The sequence below is a fragment of the Odocoileus virginianus genome, chromosome 9 (assembly GCF_023699985.2).
Source record: "Odocoileus virginianus isolate 20LAN1187 ecotype Illinois chromosome 9, Ovbor_1.2, whole genome shotgun sequence".
NCBI classification, from domain to species: Eukaryota; Metazoa; Chordata; class Mammalia; order Artiodactyla; family Cervidae; genus Odocoileus; species Odocoileus virginianus.
In genome coordinates, this window is record NC_069682.1 from 29,400,401 (window position 1) to 29,423,531 (window position 23,131).

General features: G+C 38.1%; 1 protein-coding gene across 2 annotated transcripts in view; it reads left to right on the forward strand.

Annotated features, from left to right (window-relative positions):
* STAM (signal transducing adaptor molecule) overlaps nucleotides 1-19,383 on the forward strand; it is a 55,072-nt gene extending 35,689 nt beyond the window's left edge. For both annotated transcript variants that reach the window (XM_020876301.2, XM_020876298.2), the window contains 9 exons: nucleotides 450-540; nucleotides 2,392-2,584; nucleotides 4,040-4,134; nucleotides 7,533-7,621; nucleotides 10,800-10,887; nucleotides 11,312-11,366; nucleotides 12,288-12,441; nucleotides 14,326-14,495; nucleotides 18,059-19,383. In XM_020876301.2, coding sequence (XP_020731960.1) covers nucleotides 450-540; nucleotides 2,392-2,584; nucleotides 4,040-4,134; nucleotides 7,533-7,621; nucleotides 10,800-10,887; nucleotides 11,312-11,366; nucleotides 12,288-12,441; nucleotides 14,326-14,495; nucleotides 18,059-18,284 — 1,161 coding nt within the window. In that variant the 3' untranslated portion in view covers nucleotides 18,285-19,383. The remainder of the gene's footprint in view (nucleotides 1-449; nucleotides 541-2,391; nucleotides 2,585-4,039; nucleotides 4,135-7,532; nucleotides 7,622-10,799; nucleotides 10,888-11,311; nucleotides 11,367-12,287; nucleotides 12,442-14,325; nucleotides 14,496-18,058) is intronic.
* The last annotated feature ends 3,748 nt before the right edge of the window (nucleotides 19,384-23,131 follow it).

Consider the following 23,131-nt stretch of genomic DNA (forward strand, 5'->3'; position numbering starts at 1 on the left):
AAATCTGGATTCCTGACTTCTGAGCTGGAAGGAAACAACAAAATATAACTCTTGTCTAGATGTTTTAAAAACTACTTGTTTTTAAAGTAGTCATCTCCTTTCCCCTTGCACCCCATTTTCTGGTTGTAAAATTTTCCAGAAATGTTGAGATCTCCTCTAGCCTCTCTTTGCTTGTTTGCATACTGTCTGCCTCTAGTGTCACCTTTTCACTCACACCTGGCAAAGTGTGGTTGTTCTGTCATCCCTAAGAAATGAACGCTCAGTCTGTTTTCTGCAGTCCTGCCTCAGCTCTGTCTTCTGTCAAAGTGGAGACTTCTTCCCCTTGGATTTCTTTCTTATTCAGAAGTCTGGTGAATTGATTCAAGGAGGGGTCTTGTGAGTTCTTAGATTAATTGGGGTAGGAAAATTTGAGAACAGCTTTTAAAAATCATTTCTTTTTTCTGTTTTAGGCTGCAGAGCAAGCGAAAGCAAGCCCAGCTCTGGTAGCCAAGGATCCTGGTACTGCGGCTAACAAAAAAGAAGAGGAAGATTTAGCAAAAGGTACAGTTTTTAAGTCCCTGACCCTGGGAGGATGATAGGTCTCTTCCTTGATATTTTTTCCCCCTGAGATGTTTAAAAATAAAGTAAATAGGAGTTCATAGCCAAAGCTGAAATCTGCTTTGTTCTCCTCTGTTCTCTCTTCAGTATCACGTCTTTCCTCTCCTCTTACAAGGCAGCTACTGTCGTGTATGTCTGTTCCGTCTTGTTTCTATAATATTTTTACTATACTATCTGTGTATCCATAAATAATACCAAATACTTTTTTGTTTCCAGCAAATTCTTTTTTCATAAGTACTGTACTCTAGGTACCATCTGCAACTTTTTTTTTCATGTGATGTTTGAGATCTATTCATACTGAGGTATTTATGTTGTTCATTTGTTTTAACTGCTGTATAATATTCCAGTATTAGCACCTGCTTTGTGTTCTCATAAACACCTGCTTTAGCCTAACTTCCTTCCTACTGATGGACATCTGGATTTTCTGATTTCTTTTACTATAACACACATGCAGCATTGAGTATCCTTTTTCATGTTCTTCAGTGTGTGTGTGTGCGTGTGAAAGGTCGTTTTGTGGTATTGTTGGCTTATGGAGTAGGTACATCTTCAACTTTGCTAAGTAGTTGTGGTATTCCTTTCCCATCCACAGTGTATGAAAGCTCTTATTATTCACTTATTATTTCTAGTCTCATGATGACATTTGGTATTGTCAGAGTAATTTTTGTGAATCTGATGGGTTTGAAATGATACCTAATTATTTTAATTTTTATTTTCTTGATTACTAGTGAGGTTCAGTCCTTTTTTGTATGTTTATTAACTGTTTTGATTGTCTCTTTTTCTATATTTTTTTTCCTAGTAATGCTGTATACAAAGTTTTTACTTTGGATATCAACATTTGCCTGTTATATCTATTGTAAATGTTTACTCTTGGATTTTGGTTTATAGTTTAACTTTGATAATGCCATGTTGTATTAAACAAGTTTTAAATTTTGATGTATTCAAAATTTTTGCTTTTCTTTTACAGTTTTTTTTTTAATGTCTTAAGATATTTCCCTCTCTCCCAGGATCCTGATTTCCTATTTTTTCTTACGTTAATTTTAAAGTTTTATTTTCTCATCTGATCTTTCATTCATTTGGAAAAGAGGTGGCAGGGAAGAAGGGGTTATGTGTTGAATTGAAAGTAGCATAGTCAATTTATTAAGATTATATTACAAAGCCTGAGTGACGTGGTGATGGCCTGCACTGGGGAGGAGATAGAGCAGACACATTTAAGATTTATTTGGGATGTTAGTTAGATGAGACTTTACTGCATTTGTTTCCAAATTCCAGTTCTTAGACTGCTTACCTGAGAATGACCTTTGGAACAATAAAACACAGGCTCTCAAATGCTGTCTTTGAGACTTCTGTTTAATGAGCCCTGAGTGAAGGACTCCAGCTTGGGACTTTTGGCTTCCACAGTGATTTTGATTATTAGTTGGTAAACTTAAGTGATAGAGATACACTGAGAAGATGAAAGAAAATATAAAATATCTGTAGTTAAAAAAAACAGATTTGAGTTTATATCACTTTATTGCCAAGAATATTTTAAATTGTACCTGTTCAGTAAAAAAAGCTATCATGCTCTTCAGTTGTTTTGTTAGCCTATTTATATTTTAAACTTTTAGTTGTGAACGAATGAATACAATTGATGTCATTATTTTTGTTCACTATTATTATATCAGGATATGTTCTAGCTTCCCACTACATTATTGAAAGAAGAATACTTTTTTACCCTCAGATATCTTTTTTTACTTCTTAGAATTGTTGGGTGTATTAACATTTTGGGTCTTTTTTTTAAAACCCATTCTTTTCCAGCCATTGAGTTATCCCTGAAGGAACAAAGGCAGCAGTCAACCACCCTTTCCACTTTGTATCCAAGCACATCCAACCTCTTAACTAACCATCAACATGAAGGCCGGAAAGTTCGTGCTATATATGACTTTGAAGCTGCTGAAGATAATGAACTGACTTTTAAAGCTGGAGAAATTATTACAGTTCTTGATGACAGGTGATGATTACTATTATGTTGAATATTCACTTGAAGATACATAATATATTCTGTGTTTCATTTATTCCTGCTGACTGCCTTATCAAACATAATAAAATCAAATATTGACTCAGGTATTTTCTCTGTAGGATAGTTGGTTGCTTTGCTTGTGTCATACTGTCTGGATTTGTATTTTATGGTTTCATTTTTTTCTCATCTATCACTTAAATGCTTTTTATTTGTTTTGGAGGCCTAGTTTACTCTATTCATTTTTGGTTCTATCTAATACTACACACTGTTAGTAAAAAAGTTAAGATTTTAGAAAATACACTAAATATTTATGCATTTATGGAGTTTATAAGAAATATATAATATATTGAATTAATTTATATCATCAGAGATGATACAGTGCATCTCTGTGTTTACTACAGTTTTATGTTTACTTGAAAATAACTACTGGTGATTGTTACTCATAATGAAGTGCTAAAATTTATTGCAAGTGGTTTTTGAAGATCAGTTCAAATAGATCTAAGATTATTCCTGTAGTATCACACTTGCATACTAATATGTTTTCTTGAGTGAAAGAAAATGAAATAGTTTGCGCTGGTTATTTGGAAGTTGCATGAAACCTTGATCATTCATTCATTCAAAAAATATTTCTTGAGTGCTGCCTAGCTTTCCTTATCGTAGGCACTGGGGACCCAGTGGTGAGCATGGGGATGTGCTGGGGATTGTGTTCCTTGCGAACATTTGTGCTCCTAGGGATGTTACTATCATGTGTGTTCTCTTGTGGGTGGACAGTATGCTAATATGTGCTGCAAAGAACACTGATTTAGAAATGGAGGTCTGGATTCAGAGTCTACCATCTATCTTGTTACAAAAGATTCTTAGGCTGGAGCCTATGAACCACCTGAAGTTGACAGTTTTCTAAAAAAATATTTATTTTTTATTTGTGGCTGTGCTGGGTCTTCGTTGCTGCGCATGGGCTTTCTCTAGTTGCAACAAGCAGGGTCCTGCTACTGTAGTTGCGGTGTGTGGGCTTTTCATTGTGGTGGCTTTTCTTGTGGAGCGTGGGCTCTAGAGCTCGGTCTTCAGTAGTGCAGCTTGTGGACTTAGTTGCCCTGGATCAGGGATTAAAACCATGTCCCCTGCATTGGCAGGCAGATTCTTAACCACTGGGCCACCAGAGAAGTCCTGAAGTTGACAGTGAAGTCTGGGGATCTGTCTTTTGCGTGAGAGAGAGTTCAGAGCCTTATATTAGATCCTCAGAGCATTTACCAGCTTTCCAAAATATGAAAAAGAACTGTGTTTAGAATCTCATGTCTTCTCTGAGACCTCATCTTGTGTTTGTAATAATGCTGCATCCATTTCCTCCTTCGTTGGATTCTTGTGGGCTTCACATCTGGTAAAGATATAAGTTAAACACCATCAAAGGTAAAGATAAATAAAAAAGCTTTCTTTTTTTGTTCCTCTTAGTGACCCCAACTGGTGGAAAGGGGAAACCCATCAAGGCATGGGGCTCTTCCCCTCGAATTTTGTGACTGCAGATCTCACTGTTGAGCCTGAAATGAGTAAGTATTTTCTGGTCTGTCACTGGACAGTAATCCTTAATTCTCTAAAATTCATCTTTCTGGAGCAAGAATTCTCAAATGTTGGAGCCTCCAAGGTGTTTATTAAAAATGCAGTTCCTCAATCAGTTTATCAGGCTGTAGACTTTTATTTAGGAAAAGAAAAAGTGTGTTTGTGTATTTATATGTCATTGCAGAAATGCAGATTAAGAAGTGTTGTAGAATTTAATCTTGTATTTTTGGTATCATCAGTTGACAATAGTGTGACAAATGCGGTATAACCTTCTGGAGATTTCTTCGTGTTCTAAGGTTAGCTCATTTCCCTAGTATCCAGCCTCAAACTTGAAAGCAGTGGCCTCTAAGCAACTTAATGGCTTTCCTTCACTTAATGTCAGATATTCAGAAGCAACCATACCTAACCATGTCAGTACTTTCTGATTTCCAAAGCTTTGCTGACAAGGAGAAACTGACTAAAAAGTGGGGCCAAGGAGGAAAAGTGGTGGTATGGGCAGGCATAATTTTTGCAGGAGATGTCAACTGCCAGTAGCTTATCGAAATGTTGGTAGGCGAGTCACTGTATTTCCACAAAAGACTGATGAATCTTCCTGATGATAAGTTTGAATCATCAGGAGTAAGTCATATTCTTCCTCTGTTTAAGGAAACAGAAATATGTTCTCATCTAGAATGGTTTCTATTAGCGACTAAAATGTTTTGAGTTCTAAGGAATTTTTGTATGTTAGTTATCTTGGCAAAATCTTAGCTTATCTGAGTTATCTCAGCTCATCTTATCTTTCTATAATGCCAGATAGACGAGATCAAAGAGAGTTATAAGTCACCATTTGCTTTGGTCTTTTTCAGTTTACGAGAATTTTAAGAAAAGATCTTTGTCTCAGTTGTTTTATTCCCAGCAGTACTTGGTACTGAGTCTTATCCAGAATACAGACTGTATAAATGTTTATACAATAAATGATATGTGTCTATGTATTAGTAAAGATACACTTTTCTTTGAAAATACAGAAATGCTTCTCTTTCAAGAGAAGGCTTTAATAACATACATCACAGATCCTGGATAAAACAGTGCTGTCTCCTAGTTATTGTCAGGATGTCTTATATCGCTTTAATACAGACAGATTCCGATACCCATTCCTTTATGAAGTTCTTTTTTGCTAAACTGAAGAACAAGTTGTAGAACCTAGTTTAAATGGCAGTGCATAATGTGCCCATTTTTTAACCTCACCTGATGATGAACTTTTCTGTATTTTGCTGTGAAGTTTTTTTGTTTGTTTTTGTTTTTATCTGTGATTTTGTTTTGTTTGTTTATATTGAGTTAGTTGTTGAATAGAATTGTCTTGAATGTCCATTCCAGATGAGATCCAATATGTCACGTGGATAAAGATACCTTCTCCTTGTCACATCGCACAGTAGCCTTAAAGTGAATTTTCTAACTATTTTCATGTGTTTCACTCTGGACGACCTAAAAGAGAGCATCAGAGCTTATGTAATGGAGTTATAGTTCTCAAGTTTGAAAAAGGAGTGTTAGCAAGATCCTTGTAGGTCTATATGAGGAAATAGAGGTCCACTTCACGTAATGTATCATTAGAAATGCCTGAGTTACTTAGCTTGTTTACATTTTGGAGAGGCAGTGAGATTTTGTGAAAGGACTTTATCATATATGTGTATGTGTGTGTGTGTGATATTTATACACATGTGGCACGTAGTACACAAACGTAATGCACGCGTACAAAGTAACAGTATTAGCCCCTGAGAGAGAACACTGTAGCCTTGTGCATGGTCCGCTGTTAGGATGGGAAGTCTGCCTTGCAGGGCTGTCCCAACTTTCTACGTGTCTATAGTTCAGGATATAAAAAGCAGAAACATCTATAGCAGGTGGCTTTTTTTCTCCCATGGGAAAGTGAAATAAGCTGAAATTTCTTGTGTATGTAGACTTTTTCTTTATTGTGACTTCTGTGGGATGAATATATTCCTTGTATTGGAGATTAAACTATTTTCCATTATATTTTGTAACATAGAATATATAAGTGATATGACTTACTGTTCTCAGGGTAAAGTCACAGGCTGGATTCCAGTAGTGTGGGCTAGTGCAGCTAGAATGATGGGCATTCAGGTCCAGGCCTTGCCATTGAATTGCTTTTAACCTTTCTAAGCCACTGTTCACCTCATTCACAGGGTGGGTATATCTCAGAGGATTGTATTGGAGACTCATTGGGGGAAATGCAATATTCCATTAAGCACATTTAGTGGTTTAATAAATATTATTTTCCTTCCTTAATTCTGCCCCTTTCCACTTCCCCTCTTTCCACCTTGAGTCTTAATTTTTATGAATCCTGCTTGGCTACATTGACTTGTTATTTAGGTGCTGAGTCTTGTCTGACTCTTTACATCTCCATGGACTGTAGCCTGCCAGGCTCCTCTGTCCATGGGATTTTCCAGGCAAGAATACTGGGGTGGGTCGCCATTTTCTTCTCCAGGGAATCTTCCCAACCCAGGGATCAAACCTGTGTCTCCTGCATTGGCAGGTGGGTTCTTTACCACTGAGCCACCGGGGAAGGCAACTATATTGATACATGGATAAAATAATCCCAAAAGAAAGTTCATTTCTTTAAGGCTGTATGTGCCTCTCAGTATTACTTTGGAGAAAGTCAGTTGCTATGGAAATCATAACCTTATACTTGCTAGTTAGTGATATATTGAATACTTTTTAAATATTGCTTTGTTGAGCAAGAGAAATATGTACTTCTAGTTTGCAGATCCCTTAGTAGCCACCCTTTCATTGCAAAGAATAATGTAACTGAAAAATACAGAGTGATTTAGTGGAAAAACTCAGACCCCTGCCAAGACCAGTTGTAAAGTTCTCCACTGGCCTAAATGTCATTCCCTTAGTTAAAAAAAAAAGTCTGAGGGGCATGCAGGAAATATACAGCTCACTTTCCAAATTCATTATATTGAAAGAGTATAGCCTGTGGAAAAGCAGAGATTTTTCTTTGAAAGAACTGGTAATTTGAAAAGAGGATTAATTTTAAATAGCAGAGTTCATTTATATGATTGTAAAACTGCTTTTAATTCAGCAGTTTATTGAACTCTCATTTGTAATAGGTGATTAATCTTTGTTCCAGAAATATAGCGCTTATTTTTAGTGAAGTATCTGTTATGGAAAACATAAAATCTTTAGAAGGGAAAATTAAGAAGTCTTTACACAGTTTCATAATGTATTGTTCTGTCATTATTGCCTTAATCTCTGCTAGCGCTGTATTCCATAAATTGAGTCTGTCAGATTGAAGAGAATATAGCAAACACTTAGATTCTTTCCTGGAACTTAAAGTGCTTTAAGATAAAATTGTAAATTTATGATATGGAAAAGATAATTGTTACATGTTTTTCAGTTAAAACGGAGAAGAAGACGGTACAATTTAGTGATGAAGTTCAGGTAGAAACGATAGAACCAGAGCCAGAACAAGCCTACATTGATGAGGTAAGTGACTTTCTGCCCGAGAGCACCTTATTTGATATTGAAGTTGAAATGGTTTTCTTCTCTTCTCTAAAAAATTCAGTCCTTGATTAATACATGTATTTTGTTGTTATAAAAATTCAAATAATACAGATCAAGCCAAGATGCTCCTGGAAATTTCCTCTCTAGTCCCCTTCTTACCATGTCAGTAGGTATAGTTGTCCTTTCTTATTTTAACTTCTTGCTTAATCTTCCATAGTATGGGTTGTTTTTTTAAATTTTATTTTATTTTTTATTAGTTGGAGGCTAATTACTTTACAATATTGTAGTGGTTTTTGTCATACATTGACATGAATCAGCCATGGATATACATGTATTCCCCATCCCGATCCCCACTCCCACCTCCCTCTCCACCCGATCCCTCTGGGTCTTCCCAGTGCACCAGGTCCAAGCACTTGTCTCATGCATCCAGCCTGGGCTGGTGATCTGTTTCACCCTAGATAGTATACATGTTTCGATGCTGTTCTCTTGAAACATCCCACCCTCGCCTTCTCCCATAGAGTCCAAAAGTCTGTTCTATACATCTGTGTCTCTTTTTCTGTTTTGCATATAGGGTTATCGTAACCATCTTTCTAAATTCCATATATATGTGTTAGTATACTGTAATGGTCTTTATCTTTCTGGCTTACTTCACTCTGTATAATGGGCTCCAGTTTCATCCATCTCATTAGAACTGATTCAAATGAATTTTTTTTAATGGCTGAGTAATATTCTATGGTGTATATGTACCACGGCCTCCTTATCCATTCGTCTGCTGATGGGCATCTAGGTTGCTTCCATGTCCTGGCAATTATAAGCAGCGCTGCGATGAACACTGGGGTGCACGTGTCTCTTTCAGATCTGGTTTCCTCGGTGTGTGTGCCCAGAAGTGGGATTGCTGGGTCATATGGCAGTTCTATTTCCACTTTTTTAAGAAATCTCCACACTGTTTTTCATAGTGGCTGTACTAGTTTGCATTCCCACCAACAGTGTAAGAGGGTTCCCATTTCTCCACACTCTCTCCAGCATTTATTGCTTGTAGACTTTTGGATAGCAGCCATCCTGACTGGCGTGTAATGGTACCTCATTGTGGTTTTGATTTGCATTTCTCTGGTAATGAGTGATGTTGAGCATCTTTTCATGTGTTTTTTAGCCATCTGTATGTCTTCCTTGGAGAAATGTCTGTTTAGTTCTTTGGCGCATTTTTTGATTGGGTCATTTATTTTTCTGGAGCATAGTATGGGTTTATCATGACTTCATTCTATTGTTGGACAGTTAGGTTGTTTTCAGTTCTCTGTGGGTTTTTTTTTTTTTTTTTTTTTTTGCTGTTACACTATTGTAATGAGACTTTTTGGATAAATTCAAAAGAATGTGTGGCTTTTATTTTTATTTGTTTACTTTACTTTTTACTTTTTGGCTGCACTGCACAGCATGTGAGATCTTAGTTCGCCAGCCAGGGATCGAATCCAAGCCCCCTGCATTAGAAATGCGGAGTCCTAAGCACTGGACTGTTAGTGACGTCCTTGACTTTTATTTTTAAATCTCAGTAGTTAATTTTTTGGCAGTTATATCCTTTGTAACATTTTAAACTAATGATGAAAAATGAGAATTCCTGTTTGAAATATGTGAAGGGATTTGTTGGTTTTTAGCCTTCTTTGGAGGGAGCCAGAGGACTAAAGTTCGAAGAGCACTCTTTTGAAGGCTGTGCTGAGAGCCAGAGCCTGTATAGGGGCAGGGAAAGTCAGCTTTAGCTATAGCATGACATCAGAAAATGTGTGGACTTGCCTGGTGGTCCAGTGGCTAAGACTCCACTGTCTCAACACTGGGGGCCCAGGTTTGATCCCTGGTCAGGGAATTAGATCCCTCATGCCACAACAAGATCAAAGATCTCATGTGCTGTAACCTAATCCAGCAGAGCCAAATAAATAAATATTAATAAAGAAAATGCATGTAGGGTCTACCTAGAAACCTCATTTCTGTGATAGATAGTTTCAAATAGGGTATAGAATTCTATAAACCAAGAGGACAGAAGTTACCCCTGTGTTAGCTCTCATTTTACTCCTCCTCTCTTTTTTTGACTTTCAGACACTTTCCTGACACGTGCCTTCTCTTTTAGATTACTTAAAATGAAATTAGGACTCTTTTACATTGAAAAGTAGTATCTATTTCAGAATATGAAATTCTTTGACTTCAAGAGAGTTTTTTTAAATATAGTTGTGTCATTTTCACTCTTAGTGATTAATTCATCTCTCAAACTGTTCTCCTTCTGTACAGACTGTAGAATTTTGTTTTGGTTTACATAATGACTTTGCTTCGAATTGATAGCCTTTAAATAATTTACCTAAGTAGCTATGCTTAGTAGTATAATCTTGTCAAAACCATGAATGGAGAAAAGTTTGCAATTATTATAGTAATATTGTTTGGTACAGGAGATCTATATTTTGATTTTTTTAAACTTACATATAGATACATCTCTGCTAATATAATGCTTACGTGTGTTTATGTCATGATGGCTTCTTTATTTCTGTTGGTCTAAAACAAAAGATTCTGAAATAGGTCTGAGTCACTGCCTTGAGATGCCTCCCGGCCTTTCACACAGGAGAATAGAGAAACCACAAATCATCCTCCCTTTCTTTGATGACAGACTGAAACATTGGTGGAAAGAATGTAGAATAAATCCTTCCGGTGCTCCTCAGAGGAGGAACAGCTGGAGTAGAGCTGAGCGTGCTTATAAAACAGCTGCCGTGTTCTCCCCAGTGGAGAAGTGGTGAGGGAGTTGTTAGTCATGAGTGGTGATGCCAGCTTGATAGGGTGCACCTGTCACTGTGGCCAGGCTACACCGCTGCTCCAAAAGAGAGTGAGGTGAAATCCACTAGCATGACGTAAGAGATTAATGAACTCACATGTAAGTTTAAATGTTGCTCTATTTCTTCTTCTTTAAGAGAATTTCTGTTACCAGTTTCGAAAACAAGAAGAGCGAGCTTTCAAGACTCTGACTTCACATGGTAGTCAAGAAAATACATGGATAGTAAATACATTAAAGCAAAATTGAAGTTTTCATATCTGTGAATTACAAGTTTATCCATTATCTAATTAACAAAGTGAGAAGTCATTGTGGCACAGTGATCTGTTGCTTTTTATATTAACTGTTTAATTCCTGTAGGATAAAATGGACCAGTTGCTACAGATGTTGCAAAGTACAGATCCCAGTGATGATCAACCGGATCTTCCAGAGTTACTTCATCTTGAAGGTAAACCTGGTTTTCCTTTTACCTCGCAAGTAAAAAATAATTAAGGGTTATAGCTAATGTTCTCTTACAGAATGCTTTTATTATTAAATAAAATTGAAGACGATATAAACAGTGTTAACATTTCTCACTCTTCTATGACCAGTCTCGTGTTTACATGCAGTTTAAACCTGTGGTAGAATTCAAATTTTTATACATTTCTACCCAAATTAAACATTTTATTCAACATTTTAAAATGTTTTAAAATGAAGATTGGTACTAAAGTTTTCTGAGAGCAATGCAGTCAGTCAAAAGTATTGATTTTATAAATATCCAGGAAAACCAGTCTTGGGTTCTGTGGGCCTCAGGTTAATTGATAGAACTTTTATTATTCCAAATGACATCTTTTAGAGCGTTGTCTTATATTTCTTCCGTCTTGTCGTCTTAGCAATGTGTCACCAGATGGGGCCTCTCATTGATGAGAAGCTGGAGGATATTGATAGGTAAGACCGTGTGTGTGCTGCCTGTGCTGCGTGCCCTCTTCCCTACAGAGCTCTGTAAGCTGCATCTTGAAACAGAGCTGCCTTTTTATTTTATTTTTACAGATATGCCAGTTTTCACTTGTTTTCACCTCTTCTTTTTATTTTTATTTTTTTCATTTATTTTTATTAGTTGGAGGGTAATTACTTTACAACATTGCAGTGGTTTTTGTCATACATTGAAATGAATTAGCCATGGATTTACATGTATTCCCCATCCCGGCCCCCCCGCTCCCACCTCCCTCTCCACCTGATCCCTCTGGGTCTTCCCAGTGCACCAGGCCCAAGCACTTGTCTCATGCATCCAGCCTGGGCTGGTGATCTGTTTCACCCTAAATAGTATACATGTTTCGATGCTGTTCTCTCAAAACATCCCACCCTTGCCTTCTCCCACAGAGTCCAAAAGTGCTCTGTACATCTGTGTCTTTTTTTCTGTTTTGCATATAGGGTTATCGTTACCATCTTTTTAAATTCCGTATATATGTGTTAGTATACTATAATGGTCTTTATCTTTCTGGCTTACGTCACTCTGTATAATGGGCTCCACTTTCATCCATCTCATTAGAACTGATTCAGATGAATTCTTTTTAACGACTGAGTAATATTCCATGGTGTATATGTACCACAGCTTCCTTATCCATTTGTCTGCTGATGGGCGTCTAGGTTGCTTCCATGTCCTGGCTATTATAAACAGCAACACCTAAATCTTAAACACTTGTGGTTGCCTTGGAGTTAAACTATAGGATATTTTGTTTTGTCACCAAGTTACATTTTTAATAGTGTCTACTTAACACCACTCTTGCCTACTTTTGCTATTTTGATGCATCTTATTACTTAGAACATGTAAATAGCAGTGATGTTTTACATTCTTGTATAATATTTCAGAAAACATTCAGAACTCTCAGAACTGAATGTTAAAGTGATGGAAGCCCTGTCCTTGTATACCAAGTTAATGAATGAAGACCCTATGTATTCCATGTATGCAAAATTACAGAATCAGCAGTATTATATTCAGTCATCTGGTGTTTCTGGTTCTCAGGTAAGCTTTTAAAAGCTCAAGCATCTCATTTAAATTTTCAAATATATTTGAGATTATTTGAAATAGCTATGTTTTTTTTAAATGTGAAACTTCCCAAAAGTAATGTTCAGAGTAAAAATAAAGTTTAGAAGACTTTTTTACTTGACAAATACAATGTATAGTATGCTAACTATACTGATAGTTCTTGCTCTAAAAAATTATTTTTATGCAGAAGTGCACATCATTCACCATCAAGTTAAAATATAGATGCATTGGCTCTACCCCAGGCGTATTGAATCCAGGTGTGAGATCCAAACGTCTGTGTATTTTCAAATTTTCACATCTAATTGTCTGGTTAAGAAGGACAGTTTTTGTCTCTCTGAGTACAGTTTCTTAATATTAGTAAGTCCTTGTGAGTATCTACCATTTTCAGTTTTACAGTGAGCTGCCTTGATCTGGATTTTTTTCTGTTCCTTTACATGGGAACATGTGTGATATGCACAGGCCCCTAAAACTCATCACACCAGCAATTATTTCCAGAGCCCATTTCCCACAAACTCACCAAGTGCAGGGTGTAGGGAGCAGTTCACCAGACACTGTATTTTATCCACACAGAGTACCATAAACTTTGTGCAGGTGAATTTTTTTTTTTTTGGTGAGGTCCACTCCTGAAGGGAGGGGCCAGAACCCTGAAGAAGAGCAGCCAGACCTGAGAAATGTGGGGCTGGACAACACCTACCCATGAGTCATGACACCAGTGCGAGCCAGCAGACAAACAGAACCCCTTCCTGTTGGTTTTGCAAAGTACAAACGATTGGATTGTGAGGACTGGACTAACTGTTTACAGTGAAGCCCTTCTGGATTCTGTGTGTAGTGCGCCTCGTGGCTTTAACACAGGCGCTCACACGGTGGTGGTTTTGTGTCCTGACGGTGGTGTCACCGTCTTACAGTAACAGCTGGTGAGAGTCACTCTCCCTGAACAGTTTTCAAACATGTGAAATGGAAGGATCTAATGAATACTACAGAAAATTAGAATATTATGCATGTTAAGTTTGGGGAGGCACTTGAGACCTTAATCTCTGGCTTAAAACAAATACAGTTTTTAGATGCAAGGATTCACAATGGCCCAAGGGCAAAAATCCAGCCCCTGCACCTGGTTTTTCTTTTTTTAAAACTTTTATTGAAATACAGCAATTCTCTTCAGTTTCTACATCATTTCTGACTGCTTTCTCTATGAGCAGAGCTTAGTAGTGCCGACAGAGACCGCGTGGTCCACAAACTCTGACACGTGTACTGTCCAGGCCCTTGACAAAGTCTGCTGACCCCGCAGACTTTGAAGGGTAGCTTAGCTTGCTCTGTGTTCAATAAAATGTAACTTAGGAAATATTTAGTATATCTCTGATAGGTATCGAGAAGCTAGTGTGAACTCTTGCTGTAAAACAGTGAATTCAAATACACTTTCTTAAGCATTTGGGGGGATTCCTTTGTTGTTGTTATTGTTCAGTCACTAAGTCATGTGATTCTTTGCGACCCCATGGACTGTGGCCTGCCAGCCTCCCCTGTCCTTCACTATTTCCTGGAGTTTGCTGAAACTCATGTCCATTGAGTCAGGGATTCCTTTTAGGGAGATACAGTATCAACATGGAAAGAGAGATTATATCAGTATCAGATTAAAAGGTAAGTTCCTTTACTGCTTCTGTATGAAGGGGAGCGTGAGTTTTGCTATTGTTTACCTAAGAACAAAAATCATCAGAAGCCCCCTTCACTGAAAAGTAACTTTCAAATGCCTGACAGCAGAAGTAACTTAAAAGACTTCAGAGATGTGATTGTTGTTCTGTTTGTAATTGAAAGCATGCCTGTTAAAATCAGAGGGAACCTAACATGTTTTATGTGGAACTGTTCTAGGTGTACCCACCTCAGAGTGGTGCTTACCTGGTCGCAGGGAGCGCCCAGATGAGCCACCTGCAGAGCTACAGCCTGCCCCCCGAGCAGCTGTCTTCCCTCAGCCAAGCAGCAGTGCCGCCATCTGCAAGCCCAGCCCTTCCTACTCAGCAAGCCCAGGCTTCCTACCCCAAGTAATTTGATTATTGACTGTTGTTTGTGGGTAATGCTATTGAAAGCCTCAAGTGCCGTGGATCATCTGTAGTCATGAAAACTGGATTTAAAAAATGCAGGACGGGTGTCATCGCTGCAGCAGGGCGCCATCACTGTCTGTGGTGGCGAGTGGGTTCTCTGGGCCCCCGTGCAGCGTGGCAGTGCCAGCCAGCCTGCAAGTCCTCTGCCTTACTGGTTCCTTGAACTACTGGAATCTGATTTTACCTCGTCGTCGTTTTTTTTTAACTTTTAGTTTTGTACTGGGGAATAGCCAGTTAACAGTGTTGGGATCATCTCAGGTGGACAGCAAAGGGACTCATCCAGATTTGTACATGTATCCATTCTCCCTCAAACTCCCCTCTCATCCAGGCTGCCACATAACATTGTAGCTAGGTATTTTTGATATTCCTTCCCATCAGAATTTCTTTTGTTTTTATCTGAGTCTGATATTAGCTAACGACTCATTACTTAAGTTTATTTTGATTACTGTAATTTAACATTTTATACAAATTTCACATAAAAGCTAAATGTTCTTTGATTATTCTTTTACAATTTATAGTTCTGAGCTATCTCTTAGAAACAAATATGTCCTTTTTACCCTGGTAGGAAGTTAGTATATATATCACAGCTTAATAAACCACATGGAAGGAGACAGTAACAAGAAGCTGACACCCCCATGGTTCATGGGGCGAGTAGCTGGTAATAAAATGTCAGGGTCATTGTTTTGGTCATTTACATATAATGCCCTGTCATGTAAATGGTTATATGTATGCATTATATTATTCATAATTTATGAATGCTTTTTCTACTTCAACGGGAAGTCATTCCTTTGACTCAAACAGGTAGACCTAAGAGTTCACAACAGAAGTTTCTCAGTACACAGGCACAATTTCTAGGAACCTCCATCCATGTTGGAGTCGTCTCAGAGCTCCTGTCCTGCCCTCACTGTTGCACTGTTCAGCCTCAGGAGCCCCGCTCTAGAGATGCTGAGGGGTTGCACACGTGATTTTGTGGTCACATCTCGTATTCTGAAGTGACCTAAGAAAGGGGGTAATGGGGAAGCCTGTTACAGGCATCAGATGACAGCAGCCAGACGATGGCACTCCCTACTGGGTTACAGAGTTTAGGGGAAAGTTAGGTGGGACCCTTTCTGTCTGTCCAAGGACTTTTTTATTTTTCTAATTCTCAGTTTGTTAAAACCAAATACCCTTACATGGAAATCGGTAGGGAGCAGCTTTTAGGAGAGTAACATGTTACTTTAAAATTAGATCAGAGTGAGTAGAGGTGGAAATTGTTTAGAAGTGAGCCAGTGTACGGGAATGAAGTAGGAAGCCCTTAGAAACTGGAGCCTTATCCAGAGGTACTGCTGTATCCCAGCTGGTCCTTGGTGACCTGGTCACGCGCGGCTCTAGTTGCTCTCGCCACTGAAGGTTGCTTGGATCTCAGTCCAGAGCCGTGAGGTGTTATCCTTGTAAATGAGCTGCTCTGACAGTGGGTGCTGCAGAGTCAGAGTGCCGTGTTACTGTTGGCTGGGGACTGCCCTGTCCTCTCCTGCCACCTGGATATGAACCCCTGTCCTGGACCCATGGCCTGTGCTGTATCCCCCAGCCTGGCTACTGGCTAGCTGTAAATGTCACCTCTCCAGAAACACAGGTGCTTTTCAAGAGGTGCTTTTGGTAGAGCATTAATATCAAAATATTTAGTCCTCTTCATCCGGCTGTTCTACTCATTCTTTAGTTCTTAGCTTCATCTTTGCTCCAAGGCTGTCTTGCTCTCCCCCTCGCCAGCGCTGGTGCTCCTCTGTTGCTGTCCCAGGCCCCCAGCCCACTGTGTCGTCTTGTCCCCAGCTAGGCTGTTGTATCCTGAGAGCTGGAGTGGGATCTGTCACCTTTAGAGCCACACTGTATAGCACAGTTTTATACCTGGTGGAAACTCAGTAGATACTTGAGAAATAAATGTTTTGATGGGAGTTTCAAGGGCTGTGTTAGGCCAGTGAGTTATATATTTCAGTTTCTTGAAAAGTCTTCAAAAAGACCTTGAGACAAGTTTAAAAAAGATATGTTAGAAACAGTTGTGTGTATGTACATGTGCATCTGAGTGTGTTTGAATGAGAAAACTGACAGCAAAACAAACATACGCTAACAGAGTTGGAAGTAGTGGAAATGGAGGTGGACATATACATCATAGGGGTATATGACATATTTGACTTCAGGCGTTCTAATTGCACTTCACAGTTAGGAGGAATTTTTTCCTGTGTTTTTGGTAGGCAGGTATTTTAGTGTCCCTCGGTCCATATCTAGCAGACAGTTTCTTATTCTTTTACATAGATTTTCGATTCTCAGATTGTCACTTTTCCAGACTTCCGTCACCCTAGGGTGAGCCTGTTAAAACCAAGTTGCGTCACATTGTCCTTTGTTGGCCGTGGTGGGTCTTCACTGCAGCTCGTAGGGGCTTCTCTGCCCAGTTGTGCGCGTGGACTTCTCTGGCTGTGGCACGTGGGCCTCTCTAGTTGTTGTGCGCAGGCTCAGCAGTTGCCGCGCATGGGCTCTTTGGTTATGGTGAGCAGCTTAGTTGCCCCTCAGCATGTGGGATCTTAGTTCGCCACCAGGGATCGAACCCGAGTCCCTTGCTTTGGCAGACGGGTTCTTAATCACTGAGCCAGCAAAGTCCTGATTGCTCTTCTGTCCACAATCCAACTAGTGATTCTCCATCCCCCTCAGCCACAGGCCCAGATCCTGACCTCAGTCTGCAGGGCCTGTGTACACAGGCGCCTCTCCTGTTTCTGCTGTCTCATTTCATGCCACTCTGCCCTCTGCCTTCTCTGCTCAGCCATCAAGGCCTCCTTGCTGCCTCTTGACGGTGCCTGGCCTTTTCTCACAGGCTTGCTGTTCTTTTTGCCTGAAGTGCCCTTTCTCCTAGATCGATGATGTCACCCCCTCCCACTCTTTTCGGGTCTTTCCTTCAGTGTTGCTGTATCTGAGTGGCCTCCCCCACCATCCTGGATCCACAGGAATCTCTTGTCCCAGGAACTAGTGGTCCTCCTGGGATACTTTGTTTCTTTTTGTCTTTTTTTGATTTAGATCATTTTTAAAGTCTTCCTTGAACTTGTTACAATGTTGCTTCTGCTTTATGTTTTGTTTTGTTTTGTTTTTTTAGCATGTGGGATCTTAACTCCCTGGCCAGGGAGCAAACTCACCCCCTGCATTGCAAGGTGAAAATCTCAACCTCTGAACTGCCGGGGAGTCCCTGTGTTTCTTCATATCACTTCTTGTCACTACCTCTTGACATATTACACATTTTTTTCTCATCTTTTTTCCTCCTATTAGAATATAAGTTCCATGATGGTGGGGACTTCCCCCACTTCTTCCTTTATGATAGCCCAATGCCTCAGATAGCAGTATCTGGCACATTCTAGCCATTTAATAAATACCTAATGGAATGGATCGCTTGACTGAGTAAGTTTAGTGAACAGCTTTGCTGTTGATCTCTGAATGGCTGTGTAAGTCAGTGTTGACCTAACTTGAGTGTTCTTTCCCCTCCACAGCACAATGGTCAGCTCCGTCCCGGGAAGTACGTATCCCAGCCCGGCTTCAGTGTACAGTCCTCCCCCTGCCGCCACAGCTGCTCCCGACGTCACCATCTACCAGAACGCAGGGACCAGTCTGTCCCAGGTGCCGAACTATACGTTACCGTCCACAATGCCCCAGCCTGGGGGCAGCCAGCAGCCACCTCAGCCGCAGCAGCCGTACTCCCAGAAGGCTCTGCTATAGGACTGGAGTCCCCTTTGTGGCAAATACCCGCCGATCGCCAATGGCAATGTTACGAGATCCTTTAATATCTTAAGATTGGTTCACCCTCAGCTTATAGGAATCGTATCTTGGTCAACACGTTCCAATGTTCAAGAAGGGAGATCCCTCTTCAATTTGCACTGACTTTTTAGAGGGTCTCCCCTCCCCTCCCCTGTGAGGAATGAAACTACTTACAACGTGTAATTCCTTTCATAATATGAAAGGATCAATGCAAGATTATCTGTCTCGTAAAACCACCTGGCCTGCAAAGAGTCAAACTTAGCAACACTGTTGTGGCAAACATTGTGTACATAGGTTGCTGTGTAACTTCACTACTGGCCATTTTGAATCACAAGTGGTGATCATGTGAATATATTTAACACTGTTAAATTAATTGACCTTGCTATTTTATTTTAATCATGAACAGCTACCATGTTTCATAATGTTTTGTGTAAATTGAAGATAATTACACTATCCTTTTAAACTGCAAGAGAACAAAACTGTAGCATATGTACATGAAGGTGTTGTCCCTGTTTCAGTTTCCCATTCAACTGAACCTTCCTGGGAGTAATTGGGAGCTGAACGCACGTATGTTATGTCATTCTGTAGCCTCTGCATACTACTAGCTGTCATCACACCAGCGTACAGTAGCTAAATTTTTGGTGCATTTCTAGCAAATGATGATGTTCCCCTTGAAACTTTGACATTTTGGCATGATATATCAGAATACTGTGGGACCATGAGACAAAAATCAAGTTGGACTGCATTCTTTTATACCTTAACTTTTAAAGAGATAATGTCGATTTACTTTTTCCTAGTCGAAGATAGTAATTAGGTTTTTAAGCTGTATACTGTGTTTATTGGTGGCAGTGACACCAAAGATAGAGGCAAAGAATAGAAGCTTTTAAACTGGAAAGAGAACAGGAATTACACTACAATTTCAGTCTCTTGTAATTATTTGGGCTACCGTGAAATTCAATTCATCTGTCTTATTCCACTGCTAGTCTTTTAAATATGTCTTTAACACGTTGTATCCTTTAATTCTTCATTAAAATGAGTGTAAGTAGACGTTTCAAAGTCATCTAGATTCCTGGCTTTGCTTAACAGTTTGTATATTTATTCTTGTCTTTGAAATTGGATTTATAGGCTGTTTTCTCTCTCTCCTCTCTTTTACAGTTCCCGAATGGAATTATTTTGGCTTCTTATTCAGAAGCAGTTTTAAATGAATGCTTTTTCTTTTAATCCATATGAAATATGTTTTCTGCTGATATTTTAATCTCCTTAAATATTTATAATTTCCCAAGTTGTGCTGTTATTTAACACTGTTATTGAAACAACTGAAGAATTGAGTACCATAGTAAATGAACTGATTTATTAACAGGTTTCACACCATAAATGAAGATTTAATTTGTATTTTCTGAGACTATATTGTGATCAGGTACTTGCTTTCCCTTTTGACACCATGATTCTACCTTTGACAAGGTAGGTTCAAATTTACATCACCCTAATTTGTGTTTTCCTAAGTTTAGAGTACTTTGCCCTCAAACAGTAATTTTAAAATTCGAAATCAAACTTTACATTAAAATTTTTAATATGTTGTTTTTTGCTAAACATTGTCAAAAGATTGTAATATTTTTCATTGCCATTTGAATAGTTTAAGTGATACACTTTGTCTCAATTCATACTGTATTTTTCTCTGTCTTTTGATAAATTCCCCAATACCAATGGCAAAATGTACCATTGTCCCATTTTGTTTTGATACGCTTCATGCTGTAAAATCAATGACATATTCTCTAGTATGTGTTTTGCCTTGTAAAAGTCAAAGAATGGTGAAATGAAAAAAGGCTATTCTTATTACAAGGCATGTGTAAGTTTCTTTACCTAGTAATATTACTAGGCTTTTATAAAGATTTAAATGATGAATACTTAAAAATACTTTAAAACTAGTACTATATTATAAGCTTGCAGGTTTCTTTTACTAGGCTTCCCTGGTGGCTCAGTGGTAAAGAATCTGCCTGCAGTGCAGGAGATGCTGGTTTGATCCCTGGGTTGGGAAGATCCCCTGGAGAAGGAAATGGCAACTCACTCCAGTTTTCTTGCCTGGGAAATCCCATGGATAGAGGATTCTGGCGGGTTATGATAGTCCATGGAGTCACAAAAGAGCTGTAGATGACTTAGCAATTAAACAGCTTTCACTTACTAGGTATGAAAATACCAGATGGAAAAAAATTCCACTGAAAAGGAAGCACTGGATTTTCCATCTTTCAGGTGACAGGGCAAGGATAGAAATAGGAGAGGACTAATTAGGAGCACAGTGATTTTGTTCTGCAACCAGAGTATGTGCTGCACCTTTGTAACATTTTTCTTTAACAGGTAGCTGTCCCCTTTTAAAGGGAATTGAATTATTTATAAAATAAATTAGCTATAATAAGAATTTCTGGGAAGCAAATTTTACTTCTCAGTAAAACTTTTTTTTGCTTTTATAAAGTAAAAGTAAAAAGTTTTTTTTTACTTTTATAAAGTTTTATAAAGTTTGTGTATCCTTAAGCCAGTGACATCTGAATGGAAAAACTCTGCCCAGTTACTGTCTAGCAAGAGTAGCCAACAAACCCCATGGTCAGTCGGATGGCTAATACATCAGTGTCTTAAACCTACCTACTAGTAATGATACATAGTGCGTCCTTCCCCTGATTTCCCCGAACTCCGTGGTCCTGCTTTGCTGTTCCTGTCTCTCCTACTCATGAGGAACCTTTTTCTGTGCCAGAGATTTTCTTCACTGTATTAAAAACTTCTGAAAGTTTGTCTGTATACCTCTTAATTTATGTAATTAAAATGCTTAGTAGACCCCTAGTGTTCTTTTCTCATAGTTTTCATAAATGACACATGTATAATTCAGCATGAAACTTACCTTCAGTCCCAGGCTTCAAGTTTATAAAAGATAAATTAGTGTCCTATCTGATAAACTCTGCAACTGCAAAAACTATAGTTATTTTCTAAATTGAGGTCCATTGGTATAATTTGTCAAATTTTCATGTAAGACATTAAAATCACTGTTTTCTTTTTCTCATCTTACCAGTTAGCAATTATACAGTGTTGTTGTATCATTCTTTATTTAATAGAAAAATCATATAATTTTCTAATTTAAAAAAAGTTTTTCATTGTCAATGAATCTTTGTACCCTTTAGAATAAAGTAGAAACTTAACTATTTCTCAAAGACCTTATGTTCAGTTATCTTTTATTTTAGAATCATTCTTGTCAAAACCTAGATTATTTTCTTTATTTTTTTTAAAGATTTTTTTTTGAGGTGAACCATTTTTAAAGTCTTTAATGAGTTTGTTACAATATTGTTTCTGTTTTGTATTTTGTTCTTTATGAGCATGAGGCATGTGGAATCTTAGCTCCTTGACCAGGGATCGAACCTGCACCCCCTGCTTTGGAAGTTGAAGTCTTAACCACTGGACCACCAGGGAAGTCCCTGGATTATTTTCTGTGCTATTTATGATTACAGCCCCTGTTTCTAATCAAAGCTTCCTTGAATTTTATGCCCTCTTTTTTTAATATGGTCTTCCTTTGAGATTATTTTTCCTTCCTGATTTTTCTTGCTTCAGAAATATTTTTTCCATACAGATTTCTTTATTGAACAAAGCCCAATTCTTTATTGGTGATAACTTGTGGTCATACTGTTCTTTGCTGGTTTTCTGACTCCGAGCTTTATGTTAATACTTGCCATTGCCATTATTCTCCGTTTCCTGTTTCTTTTCCAGTCAGAGTTTCTGATAAGGATTACATATTAAGTGTCAGTAAGCTCCTGCATAAACATGAAAGGAACTGGTTCTAATATCTTTTGGTGTTCATAGACTTAAGAAAGTTATGTGTATTTTAGAAAAGAGTATATTCAAATTTTTTTATCTGATGCCATCAGTAACAAATATTTTTGAGTTTATGGCCTCAAAATATGTGTATTTACAAATGGTACAAATTCTACTGTAGTAATATGTGTAGTATATTATGAAACCCAAGAAATCTTACAAGGATAAGAGTAAAATTTATTAATAGAAATTCTAATATTTTTTCACTTATCTCTGGTTTATTAGTCGGTACTCTGGAATGTATCTGCCTGATTAGGAGACCACTGATTTAGAGGTTACGATTAGACAGAGGGGAAGTACTGTGTTACTAGGTAGGCCCTTAGAAGTCAGCATCTGAAACTACAGGTGCTGCTTTTCCCAGCCACTCTCTATGTTGAGAATTTTCAGAGTTATAAAAAGATTGAAGTAATATATTGAATACCTGAGTACTCTTCACCTTGTTTCATGAATCATTAACATTTTGTTAATGATACTTTATTGTGTGAATAGGCAAAGTTAGACTTTGCACTAAACTATATACCTAAGCATTTCATCATGTATTTTGTTAAAGATAAATACCTCTTCCTTCATAACCTAAAACTTTATCTAAGAAAATTAACATCTAAGAAAATTAACAGTGATTCTGAAATATAATTATTACCAAACACCCCTAATAATCCCTGTTTTATAGGTATAGTTTTTTTAAATTCCAGGAAATAGATCACATTTTTAATGTCCCTTTATTCTTTATGAATCTGGATTAATCTCTTCTTTTTTCCTCCATGGTTTTTGCCCTTTTAAAGATCAAACCTGTTGTCTTTTAGTGTGTCCCACATTCTGGATTTATCTCTCTCTTTTTTTTAATGTTAAATATTATTTATTATTTGATGCTCTATTCTCATTATAGTCCTCTTTTTTCTTAACTAACCCTTCAAAAGTTAGTCAGAATTATGTGATATATGGTTAAAGGTGGTGAATCT